The 17,911-nt window shown below is 35.8% G+C and overlaps 1 protein-coding gene across 3 annotated transcripts in view; it reads right to left on the minus strand.

Annotated features, from left to right (window-relative positions):
• FAM13B (family with sequence similarity 13 member B) overlaps positions 1-17,911 on the minus strand; it is a 51,581-nt gene that overhangs the window by 9,959 nt on the left and 23,711 nt on the right. For 2 of the 3 annotated variants that reach the window (XM_075056848.1, XM_075056846.1), the window contains exons 8-16: positions 13,984-14,025; positions 12,815-12,970; positions 10,700-10,835; positions 10,438-10,461; positions 6,827-6,894; positions 6,026-6,080; positions 5,475-5,622; positions 2,819-2,884; positions 1,544-1,754 (exon numbers count right to left, since the gene is read on the minus strand). In XM_075056848.1, the coding sequence (XP_074912949.1) occupies positions 1,544-1,754; positions 2,819-2,884; positions 5,475-5,622; positions 6,026-6,080; positions 6,827-6,894; positions 10,438-10,461; positions 10,700-10,835; positions 12,815-12,970; positions 13,984-14,025 (906 nt within the window). The remainder of the gene's footprint in view (positions 1-1,543; positions 1,755-2,818; positions 2,885-5,474; positions 5,623-6,025; positions 6,081-6,826; positions 6,895-10,437; positions 10,462-10,699; positions 10,836-12,814; positions 12,971-13,983; positions 14,026-17,911) is intronic. The other variant, XM_075056847.1, reaches the window with a different exon arrangement.

The raw sequence follows: 17,911 nt of genomic DNA on the forward strand, positions 1-17,911 counted from the left end.
AAACAGTTCAGGTCTTTCTGGTGGATAGGCTACTTATCTAGGTTTCTAGATACTCAGTAGTTTTTGAAGTACTGGGCACAGAATAAAGCCTAGGCTTGAAGCTATCACTCAACAATCCTTGGTAATTAGACAGCTCCACTTCACTGTCAGACGCAAGTTACTAGATACTTATGTAAAAAACATCTGTATCATCTGTTGGCCTTACTAATATATTTCTAGAGTATGTGATTCTGGTTTTAAATCATCTTTTGCACTTGTTTAGCTCCTTGACATTTGCTGCTTGTGATAAGCCTTTTTATTTCAAGACAGACCATGACAATTTTCCAGTACACTTGTTACACAAGGTGCCTGAAAGATCTCTCAACACAGCTAGTGACATCTACATAGTTCAAGATATTAGAAATATTAATCTAATAATCTAGTAGTGTAGATCCTTATTAGTTTCAGAATGAGGAGAACAGCTATTACAATCAGCACTTTTCTGCAGGTCAGTCCTCTGCATCATTTTAACAGTACTTGTCAACTGTCTTCTGCAGCTAACTGGAGAAAACTTGGGCAAGTATCTTTTTGCATCAATAAATCTATGTCAGACAGAGAACTGAAGACTCTAAACTTGGTCTTTCCTGTTCCAGATTTTTTCATTTTTATGAGATTATTTCTTCCCTAATAGCATGGAAATTCTTCTTAAACTCCCTTTCATAGTTAACAGTAGTAGACAGTACAGGTCACAGGTTATGTACAGTTTTGGAGGATCACACTCCTGAGTGTCAAACAAATAACCTGCAGCTTGTTTAGTTACAACTCTACTTTCATACACTGGGTTAAATGGGCTCATTCCTCTAAATGTGCAAGAGAAGAGCTGCATTAAGAATCCCACCTCTTCACTGTACTGCTGTCCCACACCTCTCCCTCTAATAGCTGATACTTCCCTATAACCCTTCTGAATGAAGACTTTCCACAGCTCAAATGAGAAATCTGCGCAGACCATTACTGCACACTTTAGTTGCAATAGTTTGTGTAACCTGGCGCGCTCTTACTGGGAATGGATAACATGCTACGCAAAACAAAGGCAAAACTGCAACACAAAAATAGATACTCATGCTACTGAAAAACAAACCCCAAACAAACCACAAAGCCAAAACTTACATAAAGTCATAGACCAGCAGTCCAGTAAAGACTGGTAAACGAAGGATATAAATACTATCTTCAGCACAGGAAGTGCCATTACAGCAGGTTGTCAGAAGCCCTGACCACACGCCAGGGAAATCTGTGCAAGCTTGCCCTGTTTTTGTACTCCTTCCCTCCACATCTGCCAGTGGCCACTTTGAGAGACACGATACCATCCCAGATGAACCTCTGGTCTGACTCACTATGGCAGTTCCTGTGCAGGCAGAACAGCCAAATGGCCATATAATGCTACATTTGACCTTGGTATTCGATTAATTCATTTTGTGAAAACCCATGAGGTTCTAAACAGCTGTATTTTCGCACTGGCAGTAACATCGCCTGCCCAACACCCACCAGGTTGCATTAAAATACATACCTCACAAAAGAAAGTGCTTTGGAAGAAGAATCTAACGTTTCTGGATCATGTAAGAAACGTTGACTTTGCCCAAAATCCAAACTACGATGTGACAATATCGGATGACAGTCCTCTTCCAGTGGATGATTAGTCATCCTTCCAGCCTGCGGGGAAAGCTGAGCTTCTCCAGATTCACTGTCCTCCTGCCAAGATTTGAAAGCAGGAAACGGATCTAGAAGATAAAAAAGGGACACAGAATGGTACTTTTCTGTTAACAGAATTATAAACAAGAGTCAAAAGGAAACAAAAATGCGTACCCAATGCTTAGTCTTGTATGCTATAAAGGATGTGGTGTCATACACAAAGTGAATAAAAACATTGAAATACATAGAAAGCTACAAATTCTGTCATGTAACAATTGAAAGAAAAAGGTACTGAAATGAAGTATGCACACTAGGATCCCTTTTTCAAAGTGTATCTTGTGAGTATGCATTTCTGAAGAGTTAAAGAGTGTAAAAGAGCCTTATTTACCTTAATCCAAACTTAGAAGAATATATTTATTGTCCATTGCAATATTTTGCTGTGGAAATTAATTTTCATACCTTACTCATGTACTTTGAAAGATTGTCCTCTTGGTTTTGAAGAAGGTAAGCCTGACAATACCTCTTTAGGTACAATACCCATTTGCTTAAGTCTTTTTAAAGGAGTGTTGTTGGGTTTTTAAGTTTAAATCCATCTTGACACCACTGAGAAAAAGAGATTTCTTAACTTGTGGAAGGTGATTTCTTTTAGGCAGGGGATTCCAAAACAATCAATTTTTTTTTTAATCCCTAAAAAAGTTAGTTGCTAACATCCCTTACAGTTCTCAGATACGGTTTTCTTGCTGTCTAACAAAAAGCTGACACAGCCTTCCAAGTACTTTAAAATCCCACCCCCTTTTCCTTTTAGAGACTTGCCTATATTTTCCAGTTCAAATCAGAAATTTGAAAACTGGGTTCAAAGTGTGCAGAACAACAATAAAACCCACAAAGTAATCTTTAAAAAAATAACCCTTGTACCTGCTTTCCACTGTACATTTACTAAGTGTTATTGGGATTTTTTGTTTTGTTTTTAAGCTATAATCTTGCCTGTTTACACAGTACAAGATACAAGAAGGGGACCTTTTAGAAAAAGTAAATAAAAAATTGCAGATCAGAACATTCCCAAGATAAGGGACAGCAGGTGAAGGGTTAGTGAGAAAGCAAACCATAAACTATCAAAAGGCAGATAACTGAACGTATGGCGAACCATACTTACCCTCCCCTTCTCTCTGCAGATGCATTGTTTTGAAATCAATGAGGGGAAAAGTGATAGGGCATGGCGCTAATAAAATGAAAAAGAATGGCAAAAATACTAAAGTGAACACACAGCACAGTCAGAACAAACTATACATAACATGTAAAGCAGGAAGATACAGTACCAGGGAAAAACATCCCATCTTTTGGGCCAGGCCCTGAGCACTCTCAGCTTCCAAGCAATTTCAATGGCATGTAAGGATGCTCAGTCCTTAGCGAATTTGAACTTTTCAGTAAAAAGGTTTACAAAGAACTGACACAGGAATAGCAAAGACTTATTGTAGTTTTAATAAGAGTCTCATGCATCCTCACATTAACAAAAGACCAGTTTATATATGTTTTTTGCTCACAGCTTGTAAATAATAGAGATGGTGGTGATCTCTAAAAAGCAGGACAAATGCAGAAAAATACTCAGAAATATAGATTAACCGATCTGCATTTTTGCCTTAAGCCAGCAAGCATTTGACGTTCATTTTCAAGAACTCTGTAAAGGTAACAGGCCTTTAAGTTTTCTATCATACAGGCTTTAATAACCCAAATCTTGTAACAAGAGTTGGACTAGTATAGATTTCTTTACAAAGCCAATCTACTTCAATGGAATGCCACTAAGACTTGCAGTGCCTTGGAAGGCTGAGATCCTAATAACCATTCTAAACAGGACTAAAGAATACCCAGAGTTAAAATACTTTGCAATGAAATAACACCTCTTGCATAATATCCTGATTTTACTACCAAGAAGCTTATAATATAAATTTATATACAGATATGCTACTTTCTTTTCAAAGTAAGGGTCATAAAGCTATTTGGGTAAGTAAAACCAAAGCAGTTTTTATGAGCATATTTAAGGAAATAATGAAAACAAAAGCCACAAACTTTCTGAGAATACGTATTAAGTCAGATTAACACAAATAAGAGGATGCAATAAAATGTAATGTGCAAGTAAGCAATTAATGTAAATAAAACACTAAGAGCATAGGCAGGATTTTTTTTTTAAACTTTGTCTAAAGTTATTAAATTGGGCAACAAGAATGCAAATCTCAGTGTCTTCAGATGCCTGCAAATTGACTTCTATATGACATGACATACTCTGAAGGTACAGTTTGCTAGGGCTCAAGAAGGCCAACCAGCAAAAAAAAAACCAGCAAATATTTTACAAATCTAAGTAAGCCAATCACAAGTTGCAAACCTCATTTTTCCCTCATGTAAAAGGGAAGTATGGATTCATGCAGGCAATTAATTTGGAAAACAGTCAACACTGGTGACAAATTAACAGTAAGTTATCACCATTTGAGCTTCAGGACAAAGCTTTATGTGCTGACATGCTACAACTATATGCTGCACTGTAGAACTACACACATTCCAGGTATACTTCACTGATTTTAATATTTATAACACATCAACCAGAAGTTAAGTGCAGTCATTCTTTGTTACCAGTGTCTTGCTAACATTTGACTGTGACACTTACGGGCATCTCAAAGAATAGTTGTCACTGGAACAGCCTGTTGGAAGTTAGAATCTCATCCCTGTGTAGTAAATCTGTACCGTACCTACCAAGTTGTATTTGCAGGTTTTTAAAATTGGAAACAAGGGGACTGTGGCCATTGTACTGTCAGTAACAGATCACAGTATTTTGGCAAACTATATCACTTGCATTTTTTAAGGTGTGACAATTCAGAATATCAACACCAGGCAGAGGAAACAGGATATAAGGAACATGTAAAAAGATAAGTACTTTGAGATAAGTACTTTGAAAAGAAGATATTGACAAAAGTGTTTTGCTCTGGTTACAAAGGGGTTATGTTTGTACACAAGTACAACAAGGGACTAAACAGTTATTACCAGACATTTGAGCAACAAAGTTCAGTAAAGTCACAAGCTTAGGGGCTTGCTAAACCTGGGAGGCCATGAAGAATAAGGTCACAAACATAACAAATCCTGTCTGAGAGAAAACTATGTTTCATACATTTTGCTTTTCCTAAAATCCAGAAGTAATATCCATCTACAGCTTTAACTTTTATTTGAAAGTTTAGAGCTGTTTCAAGTTGTCCAATGATGTGGAAACCAATACATGACATTCGTGATGTTTAAAACAGAACAGCCAACAGATTTTTCAGAATAAATTAAATATAAATTGCTGTGTTTAGTAGTTGAGTGATTTTTAAGTCAAATTCAGCTAATATTAGAACTTCAGTAGCTTACATTAAAAAAAAAACAAATAACAAAACAAGCAAGACACAATGTGAATATTAACTGTATGACATAAATCAGAGAAAGCATTTTTAAGGACTTGGATGAGAGACTCAGGGTCCTGGGAAACACGAGGCACTTAAACAAAAACAACCCTTTAGTATGAAACTTAGGCTTTTTTTGCTTTCTTTAGCTGCTGCTTTGACTATTTTTTCTTTTGAGTTTTTTTTAAGGTCCTTAATTAAATTGCAGATAGTTCTGAAACAAGACGGGACCTATGTCATGACTTGGTCGATCCTACCATGTGCACAGGAACATATTATTCAGATTGAACTAAAGAAAAAAAGCATAAGTTGTCTGCTTCTACTTTGTCAATTGTTCTATTTATCATTATTAGCCAACTATATTATGAGCTAAATGGTGAAAATTACCTTCCCATTTGTCACCATCAGATACATTCTTCAGATCTAGACGTGGTATTTGGACACCCAGAGCTTCCTCAGAAACATTAACATTGCCATCCCCCAACACCTCTGAATCAGTATTTGCATTAAGATCACAAGTCTTGCTACTTGAATCCTGTATTTAAATAACATAACAGAACAATTTTATTATTATTAGCAACTTGAAATCAGGTACCTAATCAGTGCCAGTTCCAGCACTTCTGGACATTTTCTGGAGAAAAAAAAAATTCTTACTTTCCTAGCTCAAGGAATTATAAACAAGCTTCACCCCCAACAGTAGTAAATTATTTGCATTACAAAACATTCCTTACACGAGATGCATAAGCATAAACTTGCTCTGCTGCCAAAAGTTTCTGTGAAGCAAGATGATGAGATCTCTAACAGATTTTGCAAACCTTGCAGCAGGCCAACCGTCATAAGATTTTAAAAGCTAAATTTATTGGTTTTCTTCATATCTGTATCTCAATTAAGTTCATAAGATGCTGTGTATCTGTATGTAAAGGAAACCATAGTCTTACCAGAAACATCTCTGAAGATATTCTATCATTGCCACCAAGCAATATACTATTTTGCCTAAAAAGAAGACACAGACCAAGTTATCATTTTAAATAAAACTTCTTAATGCACTGTAAATACTATACATTCCCTTTACATTTTATTCTTAAATACCCTAGTCCAGTTTTAGCAGATATGCAATGTATTTCCTTAAAGTGATAATTAAAATTCTGGGGAGCAAAAGTTAGATTGCTCCCCCCTCTTTGTTCTTCACACAGAATTCAAGCTGAAGCATGTAAACAACAACTGGACTTGAACCCAGTTGGAAATAAAAAAAGCTCAGCCCTTTATTCTCAAACTAGGACTAAATACTTTAAAAGTCAATTGAACTCAAACTGAAATTTCAATCAGTGCTGAACTCAAACTGCAAATCAACTTAAATGTATTCTGGCTAGTCACTATTACCAGCATCAATTCTTCAATCATTAAGAGCAATAAAACATGCCAAAATATTTTAAAGAAAGTAACTTTTTCTTCTATTTCTCTTACCCAGAACATAGGCTGTTCACAAAAAAAACATGATATGTATCATAAAGACTTGTACTTATTTTCTCTTTTAAGTGCGTAAAGATCCATGACTTTTATACCATAATCATAAAAAGGTAACTCCATCTTACCCTCTGTGTTTTCAGATGTGAAGAGTTATATGTTTAGTTTCACCTCCCTTATGTTACACTATGTTATCACGAATCACCAGTTTGGTACACTTACTTTTCAAAACTGAAGTTATACATTCTGCCACGTGACAAAAGAAAAATACATACCTTGCACTATTATTTTCTCCATCAACATCTACATCTTCATCACATGGTTTCAATAATACGTCTGCAGTCTGTTGGCAAAAAATATGTTTAGAAAGATTTAGGAATGGCATTCTTAGCTGAAAACATTTCTGTAATCATCGCTGACCACAAAAAACCCTCAAGAACTACAAGCACTGCTTTTTGTGGGGGGTGGAAATCATACTTTTTACCCATGCAATATTTTTACATCTAAAGTAAGGCCAAGAATCAGGTGTTTTGATCACTAGAAGACAATGACTTTTCATCTTCAGACAAACCACTTTTTTATTATTTCTTTTAAATATTAACACCAACAGTTCTACTGCAAATTGTCAGTCGTAGCATGAAGTTTGGGTTGACTAAGATCATGGCAGTAAGTATATCCTATTCTCGAAAATAACTGAGTTGGATGTAGACTTGTGCTTAGCATATATGAAATGAAACAAGTCTGACAGACTTTCTAAAAGGAGCTACTAATCCCTGTTACTAAATAAAGCAGCCACAGAACTGGAAGGGGATGAAGAAATGCTGGCATTTCTATGACACCATCTCACAAAACAAGTTCAGATGAATGCATGTCTCCATTTTGCTCACTAAAAGTTGGCACAGGAAGACTGACTACTTTAAGCATTTACGCCAAAGCCTAGTACTTGATTTCTTCAGAAAGTGCCTTATTTGGGGGAATATAAGAAGTTTGAAATATAAAGTATGTCATTTTACAACAACAGATTACATCTGGTTTCAGACTTCAAGAAGTTACCTCAAGTGATCTTTAAAATGTCTGAAAATAAAATAAAGTTACCTGGAGATTTCAAATATATATAGCAGTTGCCAGTTTTACACTGCTGACAGTAATATTCACCCTTATCAGACAAAACTCCATTATTCTGTTTACATTATTTCAGTCCTCAAGTCAAATTCCAATTCAGGGAAACAGTTTTTAATTACAGTGCATTTGTCATACTCCAGCAGATAATTTCCACCCTGGAGATGAGCTGTGCAAGTCTTGCATCGTCACACTTAATTGAAATTGTGGAAACAGCTGCTTCTGTTTCCATTTCAGACCCAAAGGAGAGCTCACATGCACATCTTTCAGTTCCTACAATGCTACATATTCCTTTCACACAGAAGAATTAGTATATTTCCCTTCAACATCTCCCCACAAGATACAACTCTCGAATAACATTTGAAATGGTGTATTAACAAGAAGGTAGACATGAACATTGCAAAACAACAAAACTTACTTTACCCTAGAGTGCCACCTTACCACTTATATCAATGGACAGAATATAGCAAAAAGCAAAAAAGGCCAAGAATGACATCAGGTATGACAACAAAAGCACATTATACATGCTCCCAAGCATCACGTTCCCCTTTATTTTCTTAGCTCAGTAATCTACTTAGAACTCCGAAGTGCACATACTTCTTAAGAAGTGTAATTCACATTTCTCAGCTGTTCTTTGAAACCATTGCAACTGCATAAAATGCACTGAAAAGCCACCGATTTGCAATTTTTGTTTCTCCCTCTACGTTTGTATTTTCTGAGTTTTGATTTCTAAAGATCAGTATTTATTTTAACTAGGAAGTCAGAAGGAAGTGAAGTGTTAGAAGTTAATATGAGAAACTCGCTCTCTGTTGCTTTTTAAGACTTTCACTGTCAGAAGACTGAAAACATAAAACAAATAGTACAAATAAAAGAAGACTTACAATAGCCAGTCAGAAAAAGACTTATGGCAGAAATATGGAACTCTACCCTATACTTTCAACAGATTTCTTGCAAACACAGTATTCACCCAAATTGGATAAAACACCATCTAATTCCAACACCATGTTTTGTGCATTTTGCACTATAGGGTAACAATCTAATAATTTTTTAATAACAAGATTTGGCACTAATGCATCCAGAAAGAACCTGGACAATCAATACATTCTGTGCAATTTTGATTTATAGAATGGGATTCTAAAACAATATGCTAGTTTAGTGAGAACAATTGAAAAATTTGGCTTGTTAGGTGATTCAAGAGTCATTTGGGATCCGTGAAAGCAAACAGAAGGCTAGGAGAATACATTACAATAGTGAAAAGTGCTACGGTAACATTTTGTTTTAATAAAAACATAGATTCCAGACAAGACTCACAGTTTCACTATGCTAAGGCATCCATTTCTATCTTTTCACGTTCACAGACCCATTAAATTCTTCTAGTTAATTTAAGTCTACTAACAATAGGTTTGCTTATCTAGTTATCTTTCAGGAAACCCTCAGAAAGATTTATGGATTCACAGGCAAGAAGTTAAAACCACTGTAGAAAGTTCTCTACACAGGTATAGCAAATCTCTCTAACCACAGAATTCATCATTCAGATTTATGACAACAGAAGTTTTACCAAATAAGGAACTATAGATTTGAATTTTTCATTAGAAGTTCTTATTTGACAGCTGCATATCTGCTATTTCATAGAGTGGTAGAAACTATATACTCTTGCACACTACTGTTATACTTGATTTTGGTTTTGTCAGCACGTATTTTACAGCATTGCTTGATCGCATAGGTACCTCGAATGAGAGATTGATGTCTGCTGACTAATAAAAAGTGGGAGTACAGTTCAGACCACCATTACAAATTCAGGCCATACCTACTACAAACTTTCACATTTGATTGTATGTGAAGATCTAATAATTTGCAGCTCAAAGCAAAGCTGAGGCATACTTGTTGTATAGGGTAAACAACTACTTCAACATTTACAGTTGCTACAATACTGGGCTTCCATTCAAACTGTATACAATACTTGCTTCTTTCAGTGACATGAAGCTGTTCAATTCAAGCATAATATATAAAAGCAAAGTGAAAATTAAATCTATGACACCTGATTATCCTGTGGTTTGTTGTTTACATTTTCAGTTGCTTTGTGAACTTTAACAGCAACTGCAAGTAGCATTAACACTGTATTTTCTGAGCAAAAGAGTTTTTAAAAAATATAACTAAGTATTTTATTTTTACAAGCATGTTAGCATCACATCCTAATATGTGTTCATGCAGCACTCTAGACAGATTTTTCTGCTTTGGAATACAAATGGTCAATCCTGATACTTTTCAAGATGACAATACTAAGTGTTGAACCTCTTCAGGAAGTCACAAGTCTAATTTTCTTCCATTTTTCTTTTGCTGAACACCTCAAGTGTAAGAATTCTAAGTGTACACACCAGTATGGAGGGACACAAGCTATAAGCACAGCAGAAGTCAAATATCTAAGCAAAGAGGTCCAAGGAGATGTAATAGAACCTCTTTCAACTACAAATGAGATGAAGATGTGTTGAAAAGAACAGGGTATCTATGCCTATCACAGAAGAAACTGGAAACAGTGAGAAAAGGCTGTAATTAATTGCAAAATCACACCTTCCTAGCACAAGCATAGTCAAGAGGGTGCAGAGTCTCAAGATGACTGCTACTTCTACCCTTTCTTGATACAGTAAAAGGTGTGACTAACTGTGGGCTATGCTACAATCACAGCTCTAGGTCTTCTGCTCCTCAGGAAGCCTTTACTAACACAGATGCTATTCTAATTGGTGCTATGCTCGCTGATACACTGACTTACCTGAGCAGAAGGAAGGGCTAGTACCTGTGAAAGACCAATAGAAACACATTAGTCAGGGTCCAAACAAATTGCACCAAAGTACACAAAAATTTCTGTGTGTATGTCTATGAAACGTGCACAGTAGAGAAGGCAATTAACTGCACAGAGCAACAGCGCCATGTAAGGCTACATCAGACCTATTAGAAAAACTTGAATCTCTAAAGCACTTTGCTGAAATCACAGCAATTCATGATTTTCATATACAGGAGGCTCTTCCTCTCACCTGAACGCTTTCTTCTTCCTCAGTTACAGTATCATGTTTCATAGCTTCACTGTCTAAATCAGTGCAAACCAATACTTCAGAGCAGTCTCCTGTGTTCTCACTGCTACCAGTGTCATTATCTTCAATAACATCATTCCTAAAGATACGAACAGAAAGACTTTAGCAACCTGTTGTTCCACCTTCAAAAGAAAAAAACACTGCACTGTTTTTGGTTTTTTTTTTCCCCTTAAACAGTATCAAACATCAGAGGTTTCCCTCCCTCCCAACAGAATTATTCTGACCAAAGACACTGGCAATATCTACAATTTCAATGACCTGTAAGCAAATTTAATTATTTCTGTAGTTTATATACACTTCTGAGGTTTTCTACAACAGTACATGATAGACATATTAAAATGTATTTATTTGATTCTTGTATTAAGGCTCAGGCACACATCTCCCACTTACTATGCTAACCTAAAGAATAAAAGTGCCAAAAGCCAGAAGCAATAACATATTGAAACTATCGCGACTCAATGAAACTGCTGTGGCTACACTCCTCTCAATATTGAAGCCAGCTAGTTTATAACTGGTATCACTATGTTCCCCTCCAGTGAGAAATCCATTATTTCTAACACTTAATCTTCCTAGAATTCAACTTAAGGCTTGTAACAACCAGATTAAAACTAACTTACACTGTATTTATGTCCATATATTCTTTACATGCCACCATCCCTGTTACCATGATTCTATAATTCATCACAAGCCTTTGACCTCCTTGCCATCCTTCTCCTTGCTCACAAAGAATTCCAAACTACTTCAGAAAATGTTCCTCCTCTATCAGATATATAGATACTAAACAGGATGGTTCCAAAAATCAACATTTCAACTCTTTTTTCTTAATTCTGGCAACTATTTTAAGTTAGTTCTAAGAAATTTGCACTGGATCACTGCATTTTTTAGTTCTTCATTTAACTGTGTATTTGCCTTGTGCATAGTCTGCTGGTGGCACTGCTTTAAAGGACCCAGACGACCTCTTTCAAGAATGCTATCATGTATCCTCTATTACAGTTAATCCACAGTGGAACTATGATCAGAAGCATTTGAAATAGTCACTCTGCCAGAAGACTATATTGGTTTCAAGCCTGCAGTGATGGTACTTTCAGCCTCTGCTTCTGTGAAGTCAGACAGCCTTTAAAGCACTTATGCTTTAATTGAAGGAATTTGGCTACAACAGGTCTTTCAGGCAATTACCCACTTACTTATAAATTACTTCAAAGACATTAAATCTCTAACACTAAAACTCAGTTTTAATCGATCATTACCAGCAATGATTATTACTTTTATGATCAACTACTAACTTTAGTCTGACCTCTTGTCACAGATAAGACTTCTAAAAACAGTAAAGATTGAACAATTTACAACACAGCATTAAAGTCTCTGAATACTTCATGTATTTCAGGCTCCGAGCAACAAAGGAATTTAGGTACTGAAGTCCTACTTTACATATTTTTGGTGTTTGGGTGTTAATCACAGCTATTTATTTTTAATAAAGCACCAAAATGTACCAGCTTCTCAATGCTGCCATGGCAATCACTACACTCATAACATAGGAAGATTTACAATAAAAACAGAAGCTGATCAAGTGAGGCTGAAACTCTATGCAAATAGACCCACAATGCTCATTCTACACATTTTTAGCTGTTTTGTTGACACTGGCAGCCAGAGCAGTAAAACAGCTATATTGACATGGAAAGACAGGGTAAAGACACTGAAACAGCATCTACAGTAGCTTTCATATGGTAAAATTGTGTCATAAGCAAAATCAGTGAGACAAGAATGAAAGCACTTGGGTAAATTTAAGTTCCTGTGCTACTTGCACAGAATTCAGTAGTGAAGCAGTTATACCTCAGAACATTTTTAGCTATAGGATCAATTTAAAATATTTGCTTCAAGAGCAGTTGATTACTGACAACTGATGGAAGTTGATCTGGTTTCAAATATGAGATAAATTAAGTTAATAGGAAAAGTAGTAACTTTTGCTTTGGGTTGAGGTGGGGGATTGGTGTAGTTTGTTTTGCAAGAGTTAAGATATACCATTCTATATAATTCATTACAGACAGAACAAAATCTTACTGGTTGTTAGATCCTTCCTCATCCCCGCTGGGATCTTTTGCTTCATTGTTACAGCCCAGTCTGTGTTGCTGTATATGTTTAAGATCATTATCTAAACTGCTCTGCAGGTCGAAAAGGTGCTGTTCCACAGCTGCTCTAATTGTTCTTTCTAAAATGCTAAAAAAAAAAAAAAGACAGAAAATTCATATTAAGAACTCTCCTTTTGTATTGATCAACTACGCAGAAAGGCAGAGTTAACAAACTTTACACACAACAGGAATCTTTGATGACAAGTACTTCAAGGCAAAAAGGGACTAATTTTTCCAAAAAGGCAGTGGAAATTACTGTACCTACTATCTTTTATTTCATAAGATTTACATAAAGTATTATGAAGTCTATTAACAGTATTTTGAGAGTAATCAGCACATTACAATGACTAACTTATTTTTCAATATCTATACACAAGAACTTATAAAAGCCTTATACATTCATGTCACAGTAAAATCCTGTGTCTATAACAGGTCAGAGTCAGCCCCGGAGCAGGTAGCACTTCAGCACAGATGGCTATAGCCCCTCCTGAACAGGGCTGTAATCTTAAAAGGCAAGAGCCAACAAATAGCAGAGACAACGAGCAAGTACCAGATGAAGGAGACAGGATACACCCAAAGACACATCAAGAAAAGAACAGCATTCTTTAAAAACAGACTACTCTGTTGAGTGCTTCTTAGCCAGCTCATCCAAAATACTCCTGCAGGAATCTTAAATTACTTTAACCCCATTTTAAACTCTGGAATTATGTGTTTATTTTTCCTCCACATTTGTACATGCAATTCCACTGAACTGTACTCAATATTAACAACTAGAAGTGGTGCTAAAAATACAATGTGAATACTCTCATAATTTTAAGTCAAACACCTATGATGTATCTAAGTAAAAAAACAAAGTTTTTTGGAATCTAGATTCTACCATTCTGTGCTCTCATGCTTCTGCAGTCAAAAACAACAACAGACATTAGGTTCTTCCTGCATTAGTGTTAAATGCCATAAGTGAAATACTTCACACCAGAATATGTTCATTCATAACTGTAATCATCAAACCTACTGCATTTCTTTTTCTTGAAAGAAGACTATCTTCTATGCATGTTCTAGTAGCAGCACAATTCAAACATTTTATATTTTCATTACACTTACTCTGCAGAGGCTGGCAAGATACTTATGGGAGAAATATGAGCACTGCAATAAAAAAGAAACAAGTTAATGTAATGCAAAAACTAATCACATTAAATAAAATTCTTGAAGTCAACAGAAAGCAACTTAGAAAATAAAGACTGCATGTAATGTGACTAATTATGTAAAGAAAACACTGATTTGCAGTCCCTTCATTATTTAGACAGAAAGTTGTAGAAGTAGCAATGCAAATTTCTGTCTCTCAAGAGCCAATCAATACTCAGTATATTATGAAGCTATAAGCTCTCACATGTACAGTCTTTCCCATGGGAAATACTAATCACTTAGTTTCCAAAGATTTCCTGACACCTTGCTTAAGAATGCGGATCTTAACCTTGCTGCCTAAAGCAATTCCAAATTATTCTGCTTTCCTCCACAGTTGCAATTCATAGAGGTTCTTCCCTGCCTGTCAGACTGTTGCATAATTTTATTCTGCAACGTTCAACAGATCTGCAGCACTCTCCAAGGACAGCTACGTTTCAAGTGCAAGGCAGATACTTTCCAGAGGTTTTGAGACAGGAGCTAGCCATTTGTAAAACATTTGGAAATCTCCTAGCACAAGCCACTTCAGCCTAGAATGTTAAACTCCTAGGGGAGGTGGAAGGGTGGAATGCAGTGTAACTAACACAAGTAAGTTAACTTGTATATGCACTACCTTTTCAATTTTCCATTAATAGGATCAAAATTATGTCATTATAAAGAGAATACTTAAATTTTAGACAAAGTGACGATAAATATGCTAAGAATGAAATAATAGAAGAAAACTCTACCGTAAACTGCAATGACTTGTGACTTGCATGTCTTTTCAGAAAAAAATAAATACTAACTTCATTTCAACTAGGAGGTGGCAAAGGAGGTAAGCAAATGCTTTTGCTTCCTATTATATATGACTAAGCTCAAAAAGCTGAAAAATAGAATTTTAAGTCTACTCTTTACCATGCAACAACATTGTCAGCCGCCAAAGTTAATTTTATATATTATTTTCATGAGTGCATAACAAAAACCTTGAAATACAAGGGAGCTTGCCACTCCACTGGAGAACTGAACAGGTACTACCTCTGCAAGATAGTTTTGACTGATATTAGTTTTGCTTGCGCTAAAAGATGTAGACAGTCTCTCTGCTTACCCAAGAATAGTTTTAATACAGCAAGGAATATCTTGGTTAGACCTTATCAAGTGTATTGGTAGTTCCATCACCGGAGAGGTAAGATAATTAGACCACCTCAAGCAGACTTTCTATTTTTTCTTCCTCTAAGTAGATGAAACACAAGCAATAAAGGACTTTCAATTAAACACTAGCTGATAAGGAAAGTGGTTAAAGTATTTATTTAAAAATAATTATGCCCTTTTGCCTTAGACAACTTGTACTGGGTCAATAGCAAAGTGCACTGTATTTAAACACCACCATTTAACAACTGAACAAGCAGGTGCTCAGAGAAGTTTTTCTTTTTTTTTTTTTTTTTTTTTTAAATGGAAACTTGATTTTGAATCAAGCTCACTTTATGATTCGTGTGTTTGTTTGCCTAAGTGAAAAACCAAAGCAGACCTATTCCAAATGCTTTGACAGAACAGGCAGCTCTAAATTACTATTTCAAAACAGACACTGCCACATAGCTTTGGAAAACTAACACACCTGATGTAGAAGCCAGATCCTGTAGCCACTAATTTCAAAGCTGCCGGATCAAACAACTGAGGGTGAACACAGTGGCATTTGGGGTTTTTTCTTTCAGACAAAGAAATGGTAAGAAAAAGTTTACAACTTAAGACTGGTATTTCTGTGCACAGTTCAGCATAGCCCTACTACTTGTACAAAGCGTTTAACTTTTCTGATAAACAATTTTTGTTTTGAAAATACTTGAAATAAAAAAATGAAGACATGAAGCTATGAATAAGTTCAGCCCCATGAACAAGATAAAAGAGAGGAGGAGCATGAGCAAGAATCTCAGGAAAAAAACAGTAAGATTTCAAAACACAAAAACCATTGTTTTAAAGTATCCTATCTCAGTATTTTCTGTAAGTATCCTATCTCAGTATTTTCTGTAAGTTCTACAGAAGCTGCATTATAAAAGGTATGCTTACTTTCTAAAGGTAATAATACATAGTTGTACACATAGAAATCAATTTACTATTAAAACACAGTCACTCCTAGGATAACTTGGTGGGGGCGGGGGGGGGGGGGGTGTGAGGCAATCAGAGCACAGAACACTGCAACACTCTGGTCGTAGAAGAGAGAAAAAAAAAAAATTCAGTCAAGGGCACAAGTACCAATACTATTTATAGGAAACTGTGATGACCTGGAATCCTTTTATTCTACCACTTGAGACAATGAGGAACTGTGTCAAGAGTGGGAAGAATCAAACTCGTCTCCAAAGAATCCAAAAGATTTCAGACATGGTTCACAACAAAATTTTCCATCTTACTGCGTAACCTTCAGCCCCCAGCATAGGATCTTTCACCAGTGCTTTTATTAAACACCTTTAGATGCATTAGAGGTACTCAGCAAAAGATGTGCATAAATCAGCAGTATTGCAAAGCCTGAAGAATCCTCTTACTCCGTAAAGAATAATCTTATGTCTTCAACTAATCACTTTAGCAATTAAGCACTTTTTGAAAGAAATGTGTCAATTGCTCTTAGCTAAAATACAACTTCCAAACCAATGTACCACAGTTCAAGGATACTTTTTAAAAGCTGTAATTTATACTGCTACACAGAGTCTTAACGCAGCATGACACAGCAAGACACAGAAAGGTAAACATCTTTGTTTCATAATGCTAACCATCTCCTGAGAATCCCTGTTGTACTGTCTCCCTACCCATAAAAAGTCCCGGTAAAAACATACCTTAAGATAGAAAAAAATACATTAACTAGAGATAAAACATTTCAAAGTTTTTCCTGGTAATTTACTGACTGTACACAGATTCTTGTTTCTCATTAAAAAAACCCCATCAATTGTGACACTATTTCATTTCACAGTATCTCCAAAATACATTCGATCTCACACAATTTTAAAAGTTAAAAAAGTCTTATTTGCAAACATATCAAAGCAACATTTTCCTTTCATATATTTACCTGTGCAGCAGAACTTTACAGGCCATTCTGATTATTTTTGCTATCCCAAATGAGCACTTCATGTAGAAATGCTTCATTTGAAAAACAGCAAAGCGTGATGTTGGCTGCTGGTTATGCATACTGCTTGCTGGGATTCAATGGCTGCTTGTCAGACAGTACTTCTGGAGTGCTGCACTAAACCCTGCAGTCTAAATAGAAATAGACTGCAACATGAGGTCACTCCTGACAATAAGCTGCCCAATCAACACTTGAAAGCTTTCCTAACATGTTGTTCACAGATTTTCTAGGATGGAAGTAGGGACAAGCATCTGGATGTTAAAGACAGCACTAAACTAAAACAATAATGTGTTTTCTATCAATTCAGGCAGTTGTTGTATTTGGTTAGCTTTACTGTGTACGCATTTTGTCTCACTTTGTTGCTATTAATATTATTGCCTCTCTCTCACTGATCAGAGCTAATTAAAACAAAAAAGGGTTAACAAAATATCACACAAGCAGTGAGGATGTTGCCCTTGTCATTGCATTTAATATAGACAAACTGTTTACAGAACTTACTACTTGTCATCTCTCATATTTTTACACATGTAATTTTGAAAAGCCCAAAGAACATATCAAGAATTCTTATATTAGGCTTCTGACTGACAATATATGAGATGAACTGCAAAAAGTAAAGCAAATAGTGCTTGACAAAGTGCAGTGATGAAAAATTTTAAATAATGGCAGAGAAGGATTCTAAAGTGATTATTTCAACAGCACGTCTTAAAAATCAGCTGCAATGCTGAGTCAGTAATTCTTTTCTCTGAAAGTCAGGACAGCAAAACC

This window comes from Buteo buteo, chromosome 24 (assembly GCF_964188355.1).
Source record: "Buteo buteo chromosome 24, bButBut1.hap1.1, whole genome shotgun sequence".
NCBI classification, from domain to species: domain Eukaryota; kingdom Metazoa; phylum Chordata; class Aves; order Accipitriformes; family Accipitridae; genus Buteo; species Buteo buteo.